A 12,010-nucleotide genomic window follows, 5' to 3' on the forward strand; every position below is an offset into this window, starting at 1 on the left:
AGCATGCCAAATACCACTTTCACTATCCTATCTACCTGCAACTCCGATTTTCAAGGAACTATGAAGTTGCACGCCAAGGTCTCTTTGTTCAGCAACACTCTCCAGGACCTTTTATCATTAAGTGTATATGTTCTCCTCTGATTTACCTTTCCAAAATGTAGCACGTTTATCTAAATCAATCTCCATGTGCAGCTCCGCAGCCCGTTGGCCTATCCACTACTTTTCATTTATATAAATGATTTGGATGCGAGCATAAGAGGTACAGTTAGTAAGTTTGCAGATGACACCAAGATTGTAGATGTAGTGAACAACGAAGAAGGTTACCTCAGATTACGACGGGTTCTTGATCAGATGGGCCAATGGGCTGAGAAGTGGTAGGTGGAGTTTAATTCAGATAAATGTGAGGTGCTGCATTTTGGGAAAGCAGATCTTGGCAGGACTTGTACACTTCATGGTAAGGTCTTGGGGAGTGTTGCTGAACAAAGAGATTTGGGAGTGCAGGTTCATAGCTCCTTGAAAGTGGAGTCGCAGGAGGTAGGATAGTGAAGAAGGCATTTGGTATGCTTTCTTTTATTGGTCAGAGTATTAAGTACAGGAGTTGGGAGGTCGTGTTGCGGCTGTAGAGGATATTGGTTCAGCCACTGTTGGAATATTGCGTGCAATTCTGATCTCCTTCCTATTGGAAAGATGTTGAGAAACTTGAAAGGGTTCAGGAAAGATTTCCAAGGATGTTGCCAGGGTTGGAGGATTTGAGCAATAGAGACGTTGAATAGGCTTGGAGGCTGAGTGGTAAGTTTATAAAATTGAGGGGCATGGATAGGATAAATGGACAAAGTCTTTTCCTTGGAGTGGGGTAGTCCCGAGCGAGGTTTAGGGTGAGAGGGGAAAGATATAAAAGACACCTAAGGGTCAACTTTATGACGCAGTGCGTGGTAAATGTATGGAATGAGCTACCAGAGGATGTGGTGGAGGCTAATACGGTTGTAACATTTAAAAGGCATCTGGGTATATGAATAGGAAGGTTTGAAGGTGTTCGGGCCAGGTGCTGGCAAGTGGGGCTAGGTTGGGTTGGGATATCTGGTCGGCATGGATGGGTTGGACCAAATGGTCTGTTTCTGTGCTGTACATCTCTATGACTATAACTACTCTGAGGTAACCTCCTTTGCTGCTTACTGCACCTCCAATTTTGATGTCATCTGCAAATTTACTAATCATGCCTCCTATATTCGTATAATGTTTGGATTGATCTTCCTGAGGCGTGAAACTTTTTAATAAACAAATGAAACTTAATAAATCTTAAGTATGTCGCTCTGTAAACCAGTTGATGTAATTCCATTTCAAGACTCTAATTTGAAGGTAGGAAATGGAACTCTTGTGTTTAAACAAACATTACTTTCAACATTGTCTTAATGATGTATCTCCTTTTTTTTCTAGATTGTTACCATGGGCCTTTTCCGCACAATTGCTCTGTTTTACTTGGGAAGTTTTGACAGCATTGTGCGTCGTTGTATGATACAGCAAGAAAAGTGTATAGGCTTGGAAAAGAAGGATTAATCTCTCCTTGAATTTGGAGGTTAAGAATCAGACTTTGATAAAATAAATATTGAAGGAGATGTTTCAGTCTTGCCCCTCCACTCCTGATCTCAGTGGCATCAGATCTTTCGGGTTGGAGTGGGGTCTGACTGTGTGGTACAAAGAGAAGACCACAGTGGTACGTTAGCAGTACAACTCTGATGCCTTGAATGGAAATTGCAATATAATTTATAACCAGCATTGATTGGGAGAAGTGCACATGAAAGGCTATAAATCATAGATGCATTTTTTTATGTATTGTGCTGGCACTATTTTTGTAATTGTTCAATTTATTCCCCTTCTCTTCCCATCCCATCCAAATTAAATGAGAGAATTTGGCTTCATTTGCCCTATGTCCTCTTATTTATTTTTGATGTTTCAATCAAATCAGCAATGGAGTTTTTATTTTGCCCTTGTAACTTGTTTCTCTAGCTTTGGTTGTGGCACCATTTGAAACTGAATCCTTTGGCATGTTTAAAGATCTAATGGGTACAGTATATGTAACGGGTTGACCAAATGTTCCATCGGATAGTTGCTAAGCATTTAAATGTGACCCCCCCCATATTGTTTTTGAAAACCTTCATTAAAACTGTTAAAAGCATTCAGTAAGCTCATGACATTTTAACATTAACTGAACAATATTTCCGCTTCAATTCGTTAGAGTTTGCAAAGAGTTGGATGAGCATTTTTTTAATTGTGGTATGTAAACTATTGAATAAAATGCTTTACTCTTTCTGTGAAATAGTCAAACTATATCATGTAGCATGGCATTACTTAGAAATCAATAATTTCCTTTTCAAAATTGCTAATTTTGAGTTGACCACTGATCTGATTCTGTAGCCTCAGTATTTAATATTTCGACTGAGTTTTTTTCTGTATATGTCTATGGTGTATTTCCATAAAAGTCTTGTTAATCCAGCGAAATAACTATAAAATGGATAACAACGTAATCTACACAATGAAATACTTGCCTCTGAATGTTTCAAAGCTCTTTACAGCAAGTTAAATACTTTTGAAGCATAGTCACTTTTATAATGTGGGGAAATACAACAGACCATTTGTGAGCATGTAGATAAATGAGAGAAATAACCAAATAATTGGTTACCAATGCATTATGATTTGGTGTTGGCATTTGGTATGGTATGGGTGATTTGCTGTAATTTTTATGCAACTATGGACTTGAGATAACTTAATTGCACAACTTAGAGCATGGGGAGGACAAACAATGGCCAGGGTATGAGAAAGAGTTACCCTGTTTAAATGCTGCTATTAGCCGTTTTTAGACCTTTGCATCTGCTGAACCATGTTCATGGAGCATTGGTTTAACATCTCATTTGAAAGATAGCATTTCCAACAGGTATGGTGATACTTCACTGTTGTCTGTCTTGGCTTTGTATGCAAGTCTTTGCAGTGGAAACTGGCAAGTCTTTGACTTGACGTGAGCATATAATCACTGAACTCAGGCTGATATGTTGAACCTTTTAAAGTAAATTCAGGTGGTTATCAAAGAGAAGATAGATCTTGGATTTTTTTTAATGTGTTTAAAAAGAAGAGCTACAAGACCACAGTCTTATTTATTTGAAAAGTTAGTCATACAGCTTGGAAACAGACCAACTTGTCCACGCCAACCATGTTTCCAAACTAATCTAGTCCCACTTTCCGGTATTTGGCCTGTATCCCTCCATGTACAGTACTTATCCAAATGCCTTGTGAAATGTGCTGGATCTGCATCAACCACTTCGTCTGGCAGTTCATTCCACTTTGTGTTTTTAAAAAAAAAAGAGTTACCCCTCAGTCTTTTTTTAAAAAACTTTCTTCTTTCCTTAAAAAATGTCCCCTAGCTTTGAACTCTCCCAGTTAGGCAAAATACCCTTGCTATGAATATCTTATCTATGTTTCATTTTATAAAGTTCACCCCAACCACCACCCCTCCAGTGAAAAATGTCCCAGCTATCCAGCCTATTTTTATAACTCAGTGTCCATTCACTTCAACATCCTGAAAACTTGGCTGAATGCTCTCCAATTTTTAATAATATCCTCCCAATTAGCACAGTCACCCAGAACTGCACGCAGTATTTCAGAAGAGGCCTCACCAGCGTTCTGTACAACCGGAACATAACATTCCCACTTCTATACTCAGTAGTCTGAGCAATGAAAGCTAATGTGCTAAATGCCACCTTTAACCACCCTGTGTATGTGTGATGCAAATTTTCAAAGAATTATACCTGAACCCCTGGGTCTCCCTGTTCTACAGCTCCATTAATTGTATATATCCTGCCCTTGTTTGTTTTTGCCGAACTGCAATACCTTCCATTTATCCAAATTAAACTCCATCTGCCACTCTCCAGCCCGTTGATCCAATTGATCAAGATTTCTTTGTAAACTTAGATAACCTTACTGTCCATTATACCACCAATTATGGTGTCATCCACAAACTTACCAAACAAGCCTCCTCCCTTCTCATCCAAATCGTTTGTATAAGTGACGAACAAAAGTGGACACAATCCTTGTGGAACACTGCTTTACATGCAAGTCTCTGCAGCGGAACAGTCCTCCAGTCCGAACAACAATCTTCCACCACCACCCTCTGACACCTGCCATCAAGCTAATTTTGCATCTAATCTGCAAGCTCACCCTGAATCCCGCGTGATCTAATTTTGCTAATTAGTTCACCCCGGAACCCTGTTAAAGGCTTTACTAACAACTAAATAACCCACGTCTAATGCTCTGCCCTCGTCAATCTTCCTAGTTACTTCCTCAAAAAAAACTCAATCAAGTTTGTGAGAAATGACTTCCCTCGCACAAAACCATGCTGACTGTCCATGATCAATCCTTGCCTCTCCAAACGCCTGTAAATCCTATCTTTCAAAATCACCACCAACACTTACTCACCACCCATGTCAGGCTCATCAGACTGTAGTTCCCACACTTCACCTTTCAACCTTTCTGAAATAAAGGCCCAATATTAGCCCCCCTTTCATCCTCCAGCCACTCGCCTGTCGTTTATAGATGACACAAATATTCCTGGCTCCTCAATTTCTTCTCCAACTTTCCACAACATCTTGGGATACACTTGATCAGATCCTGGAGATTTAGCCAACTTTGTTTCCTAAGACCTCCAGCACTTCCTGCTCTGTAATGAGAACTATTTTCTAAACATCGATTAGTTATTTTCCCAAGTTCTTTAGCCTTCATTTTTTTTTCTCCACAGCAAAAACTGACATGAAATATTCATTTAAGAATCTGTTCCATCTCCTGAGTTTCAACAAGCAGATCAACTCTAGATCTTGCCCTATACTCTATTGTTTAGACAGACCAATTCACTTGATCTGTGTTACTTCATAAATCTTTTCCAGTCTATAACATTGCATCCACTTGAAATAATGTTGAGACTTCCATTACCTGCATATTGTTTTCAGACCAGAGTTTGTGATTGCAATACTGTCCCTGGTGTGATGTAAGTTCTTTTAGGTTTCTGTATTGTTCTGACAGTGATGTGTTGCTTCCATTGTAATCTTATAAAGAATCTGTACAATTTTTCTTTTGATCGCATTAGGACAGAGGGTGCCTGAGTGTTGATTATTTAGAGGTTTCACACATTTCAACTTCACTGTTCCAGACGCCAATTCTGATTTTTGATGTAGAACTACCTGGCTTTGGATGTCTAGCAGTTGATGGTGTTCATTTTTTTAAAAATTGTGATTGGAAGCTAGTAGGAACTTGGAGCATGATGGTCTATGTTAATGGAGTCTACCTTGTACTGAAGCAAGTTTTGCTTGATTGTTTTTTTGCTCTGCTCTGTCACCATGATTAAATATTGAAATAATGACTTTGTTATATCAAATTTTGCACATTTTTTTGTTGATGTGTTCATTGGAATGATTTGTTTTACCGTCCCACTTTTCACTTGTATTTAGTGCATGAATTAGACAATAGGTGCAGGAGTAGGCCATTCTGCTCTTCGAGCCTGCACCGCCATTCAATATGATCATGGCTGATCATCCTTAATCAGTATCCTGTTCCTGCCTTATCTCAATAATTAGCTCCAGGATTGTAGGTATAAGTGGATAATGAAATTAAACAGAAAATATGGAAGCTTGAGTCTTACAGGTGACCCGCTTGTAACTTGAATGCTGTATTTTTGAGATATCAACCCAAAAGGAAAAACATTAAGGTATCTTAAATATTGCCAGAACCTTTTTAGATACACAGTTGTTTTGATTCCTACCTCTTTTAGAAAATTAGAAAGAAACATTCATTTCAAATTAGTCCTGTTTCAGTTCTATATCTGTATTTGGAATTAGATTCACTATCAAGTATCAATTATTGACTAGTAATGTTCAGATTCCTATGCTGAACATTTTCATGAATGATATTCATTTATGGAAATGATAGTTAAATGGGGTGTGAATCTATTAGACCTGAAAATATTCATCATTTAAAAATCAAACCTATTACCTTAATTTGATTGTAATTCTTTTTAGTATCAAAGGTATTCAATAAATATTATTCCCTCTGCACTTATTTTTTGGGTAGTGAGTGTGTTTTGTTTTACATTCTGTTGGACCGTATTACTTTGTGTTCTGTGTATTATTGGTATAACAGACTGGTCCAACTCATCCATGCCAACCAGACATCCTAACTTAATCTAGTCCCATTTATCTGCATTTGGCCCATATCCCTCTAAACCCTTCCTATTCATGTACCCATCCAAATCTCTTGTAAATGCTGAAATTATACCAGTCTCCACCACTTCCTCTGGCAACTCATTCCATACATGCACCATTCTCTGTGAAAAAGTTGCTCTTTGAGTCCCTTTTAAATTTTTACCTTCTCACCTTAAACCTGTGCTCTCTGGATTTGGGCTCCCCTACCTTGAGGAAAAAGACCTTGGCTAAACACCCTTTCCATGCCCCTAATGATTCCGTCTGCTCCACAGAAAATAGCCCCAGCCTATTCAGCCTCTCCCTGTTGCTCAAACCCTCCAATCCTGGCAACATCCTTGTAAATCATCTCTGCACTCTAAAATTTTGCAACATCTTTCTATAGCAAGACAACTAGAATTGAACACAGAATTCCAAAAATAGCCTAATTTATGTCCTGTACAGCCACAACATGACATCCCAACTCCTATACTCAATACAATGACCAATAAAGGCAAGTATACCAAGCACTACCTTCACCACCCTGTCTACAAGTGACTGTCCCTTAAACGCACTATGAATCTGCACCCCAAGGTCATGTAAGAGTTGTAGTCAGGTTTAGTTACATGGTGGCTGAAAATGTGTTGCTGTAAAAGCGCAGCAGGTCAGGCAGCATCCAAGGAGCAGGAGAATCAATGTTTCGGGCATGAGCCTTTCCTCAGGAATCGGCATTCCTGAGGAAGGGCTCATGCCCGAAACGTCGATTGTCCTGCTCCTTGGATGCTGCCTGACCTGCTGCGCTTTTCCAGCAACACATTTTCAGCTCTGATCTCCAGCATCTGCAGTCCTCACTTTCTCCTTAGTTACATAGTGGGGCTGGACAATTTTCACAGATTCTACCAGTTCACCTAGAGCTGAGATTTCATTTGCGTTCACTGAAAGCTCTTAATGACCAAGATAATAATGAGATCATTATGGCATTTAACTGAAGATTGCCTAGCTATTTGATCTTATTGTGCCATAAATAGTGTTTTTGGTGTCTTATCAAACCTGATACTTTTGAAGGGTGAGAGATATCTTCAACTCAGGCTATTTGTGTCAAGAAAATAAGTTGGTTAAACTAGAATGTCTAAGAATAACATCTGTTTGCCAGCTGATGCTTGATCTGCAATGGACAATGGTTTTTGAAGCTGTCGGTCTTTCTGGATGAATGCAGATCAGTGATTAAATTTTATAAAATTTTACAGCAGAAAGAATTAATTCACCTATTAAGTTTTGTCTGTATTTCTTTGCAGTAAATGTGTAATCACCATGTAACTAAACCTGACTACAACTCTTACATGACCTTGGGGTGCAGATTCATAGTGCGTTTAAGGGACAGTCACTTGTTTGCTATACCCTTATTTAATATATCGCTTTTATCAAACAAATAACTAATGGGTGAAGAACTTTTGATTCAACAAAGGTTATGGTTACAAATTCCACTTTATAATTTAGTTCATTTTTGACTTCAAGTATGTGCCTTTTTTTTTGGTTTTCCAGACATTAGATGCTTTCTAAACTTTATCTTCATCTTAAAATGGCTATCATGTTGCCTCTTAAAATTTTCTCAATGAAACTTCTGCAATCTTATTCCAGTTCCTAACTACATTTATCATTTCTATAATCTAGTACATCTTATTTGCTCTTCTCCCATTACTTCTATCTGCTTCCCACAAACTTTGCTTTTTAGTTTTACATAATAAAAATCGTAAGATCTTGGCCAGGATGTTGAGTAGAATTAAAGGTAGGGCTGACAGCATTCGTTTTTCTTAAAGCATGAATTAGGCAGCAACTTTCTTTGATCACGCTTGCCATACTGAGTTTGCTGAGCAACTCCGCATAAGGTGTGTGGAATGAGATGAGATTGCCATTCTTTTATCTGGTAGGTACTGACTATACTAGAACCAATAGTGCTATTCATTCCAATGCAAGTACGTTTTAGCAGTGTAATGAGGTTTAATTACTGCCAAGTGACTTCTCTTACGTTTTGTAAGTGTGATGCCTCACTCCTTTTAGATCCTGTGTCATAACAGGAATTTTGACACTTAAATCTATTTCATTCCTCTTAACTCCTCATCTAGCAGTCATTTTTATAAAAACTGTTTGGATGTATGTTAACTAAACTTATTGTTCATTGTCCATAGCATGGTCGATCACACCTTTCAAACTATCTATTTCTGGTAATTGTACAATTGATATTGAGATTGGCATTTTAAAGGAAGTGCTGTAATAATGTTCAGGCGGTGTTTTGTGTTTCTTCTTTCACTGCAGCCATTCCTAAATCATAGCTAAAATAAAGGTGCCTAAGATTTTCGAGAAAATTATTGATAACTAAAGCAAGGTTTCTTCTATCTTGTACTGTGGTTATGTTGGATGTTACTAATCCCTAATAAAGTTTGGAGCAATCTGTTTTCTGGTTATAGTCTTAGTCTAGGAATTTAAATATTGTGCAACAAACAATATTATTCTTGAACGCCAGTTGAAAAATGCATCTTGAAATCATGTATTTGACATTTAATGTATACTTTGTTTTCCTTTTTCTACAATAAATATTTTGAGAAGGAGGCAGAATTTTTAAGATTGCACTGGTTTATGTTTTCAACACTAGCTCTAGAGAATAAATATACATCAAACCATATACTTGAAGATCTACTAAAACATATTGTGATTCACCTGTATAAATATTTTTTGATCTTAAATTCAACCCCACTTTTCTTCAAGAACTGTCCTAATTAGTGAAATCTAGCAGCAATGAATACTAAGTTTTGAATTTATATTTTGCACCTGTTATAGAATGCATTAGAATTTACTTTACACATATATGTTCAGCTTCTTGGAGTGTTGTGGAAGAAGGGAGGAAACTAAATCCTGTTTCATTCGTAGGCTAAATCAGAATGTTGCAAGAGCGAAGGGAGGTTTTTTAAATGGGAAAATATAACCTTTTGTGTCACAATCTAATTATGTAGACTTCTCATGTTTTGCCCAGTTTTTCAAAGCTAGGAGCTCACTTTTTCATCTTGACCTTGTGTTCTTATAATTCTTTTGCTTTACTGTCATGAGTGATTGGTTTCAGATGCTTCCTTTTAATGTTGCTGATGAGGTGCTCATGTACCCAATGTAACAGTGTACCAACTAATTTCTGAAGTTTCCTCCCTGAGAGATAGGTGATGAAATGCTGAAGATGTGCCTGTCACTTTGAACCTCACTGAGATAGAAATGAAGAGGGAGGATTTGTTTTAATTACTTTGCTCCATTGCTTTCATGTGCCAACACCTGATTAAATGGGCGCTAGATTAAATTTAATTATTCATTTAGTGCACTATTTTAATATAAGTCTCGTTTTGGTCCATATTTCTACAAAAAACTTTCACAATTCATAGCTTCTTTCAGCCTTAGTAGTAACTGCCATATCCAAAAATACTTCTATATTTTAAGAAACTGAATGTTGCTCTTATTTCTATTTTGGATATTTACTATCTTTTTGTTTGGATGAGAAAGTAAATCAAGCCTTGACTGTTCACTATAGAAATGAGGTAGTTTCAACCCCTTATTTAAACCCATGCTATTGGGTAATGCAGAACCTTGTTTCCAAAAAATTTAATTATTTTACTGTACATGAATAAAAGCAGAAGTATTAGAGTCTTCAAGCCATGCTAACAATTTATAGTATTTGTAGTCAATAAATTTTTAACAAGTGGATTAGGACTGCAATAAGGCTTAACTAGGAAACGTTAGTAGACATTCTATGTTTGGATTAGTTTAACTCGCAAACCTGCTATCTCACTCTGCAGCTGATGTGAATGGAGTATTGTTCTCGTGTTTAACTTTCATTCACCTGTTCATTGTTCGATAAATCTATCTTATGCTTTATACTGAGTTGTGATCTAATAAAAATTTAATAGCATCTCATTTCATCCTTGAAAACCAGTTTTCAGAATGTTATGTTTTTCTTAATCTTTACTAATTCTTTGAGATTTGGATCAGGGTGCAGTATAAACCAGGTAAGAAGTGAACAGACTCCAGTTGTGTTTCCAACCTCCTGGTGTGTCATTAGAGTTTTTCGTGCTTTTTAACCACTCAGCTGGGACACTGCAATTAAAATAGAGTTAAGTATTTTACTGTAAGCTGCGAGAAGCCAGTCACAAGGTTTGTTTTTGTAAGAAGAGCAAGTTTATTATTTTTCCCAGGGTTAGTATGTTAACATCAAGCTTATACCTTCATACAATCACTGTCACCCTGGTGTGGACACAATTTAAAAAGGGATAGCTTCCAGTGTAAAACAAAGATTAAAATAATAATTTGTTTAGAGTAATTTGTGTTCTTGAGGAATTAAGTATGACCTGCATGCATTGTTATTTTTTAAAGTTCTCATTGTTGCGGTTTTCCACTCAGTGCTGTCAAACCAGGTACTTAAGAGATGCCTCTCAAGCTTAACTCCATTTTCCCTTAGTCTAGCAGAATGAGTCTTTGAAATAGCATCAGCTTTATATTGTCTGCTGAGGTTAGGTTCTCCAGGCTTGGTAAATGCTTGCAATGTTTCGTCTCCAACATGTGAAGGTTCTCAATCTTGTACATCAAAATAGGAAATGACCTTTCCATATTTCCCCTGGGATGTGATTGGAAAATATTGATTTCATATTGTTTCATCTAATATACCCAAGTTTCAAACAATGCCAAATTATATGAATCAGCTGATCCCTGTGACCATTTTAAGTTGTTTAAAACCATTCCCTTTTACTGTTTTCCATTTGGAGGAATACTAGCTATTAAAATGTTCAGTTAAATTTAGTAGTCCATTTTTATTTTATCAAGACAATATTCTGTTTCAATTCTTTTTTTATATCTCAAACTTGCTCTTTTCTATAATTGCTACTTACACTGGCTGCTGTTAGATTTTAATTTGCATGTTAAACTTCCTACAGAAGCTAACTGACCTGTAAACAGATTCATAGAATGATGCAGTCCCGAAAACTGTTCAGCATGTTGAACCAAGTCTCTTTGAAGGAACTATTCACGAGACCATTCCTCACTTGCTTGTTTTCTTTCCTTCAAGATTTATACAATTCCATTTCCACCATCTACTTCTAACATCCTTTGAAATTGTGCAAATAATTGGACAGTATTTTCCCTTTTCTGGCATGCCTGATTAATGAGTGTTTAGCAAAAGAGGGGAAAAATGTAAATTGAGAAATTGTTGCAGTTTTCACATTGAGATTGAAATCAGACTTCAGAATCTCCACTGAGTGGTGACTTCATTTTGATGTGTTTACATCTCATTAAAACACCAACTAGCCTTATGCATTTATCACTTTCGAGGAATCCTGGAGAAAACAGACAAGTCAAGTCTGAAAAAGAGCTCCATTAAAATGGGATTCTGTGGGAGTGGTGACAGTGATGGGAAACAATTGAAAATAGTGTGTAATCTCATAGTGAATAAGATGGGATGGAGAGCCTGGGAACTGGAGGTTCAAATGGGTTAAGGTAAGTCTGGGCTGTAAAGGCCAACAAGGGCATGGAATTTTCCGAAGTCCCACGCTCTGGGTAAAATGGGATCATTTAATAGTTATACAAACGGTCTGAATGGAAAGATGGAGACTGAAAAATCATAAGGATTATACTGATAGTAACAAACAAACAATGTGAAGAATTGGGCTGGAGGGTGATGGTGTTAGAATGAATGCATCACAGGCAGTGCATCAAGTCACACTCATTAGAAATGGCAATGTTTCCACTTCATTTCAATCAAAAGTTTA

At 37.2% G+C, this 12,010-nt stretch overlaps 1 protein-coding gene across 1 annotated transcript in view; it reads left to right on the forward strand.

The window, feature by feature from the left end:
• Window positions 1-5,416, forward strand: part of kdsr (3-ketodihydrosphingosine reductase) — a 46,340-nt gene extending 40,924 nt beyond the window's left edge. The window contains exon 10 of the mRNA XM_060824584.1: window positions 1,435-5,416. Within this exon, the coding sequence (XP_060680567.1) occupies window positions 1,435-1,554 (120 nt within the window). The 3' untranslated portion in view covers window positions 1,555-5,416. The remainder of the gene's footprint in view (window positions 1-1,434) is intronic.
• Window positions 5,417-12,010: the final 6,594 nt, after the last annotated feature.

The sequence above is a fragment of the Hemiscyllium ocellatum genome, chromosome 5 (genome assembly GCF_020745735.1).
Source record: "Hemiscyllium ocellatum isolate sHemOce1 chromosome 5, sHemOce1.pat.X.cur, whole genome shotgun sequence".
NCBI classification, from domain to species: Eukaryota; Metazoa; Chordata; class Chondrichthyes; order Orectolobiformes; family Hemiscylliidae; genus Hemiscyllium; species Hemiscyllium ocellatum.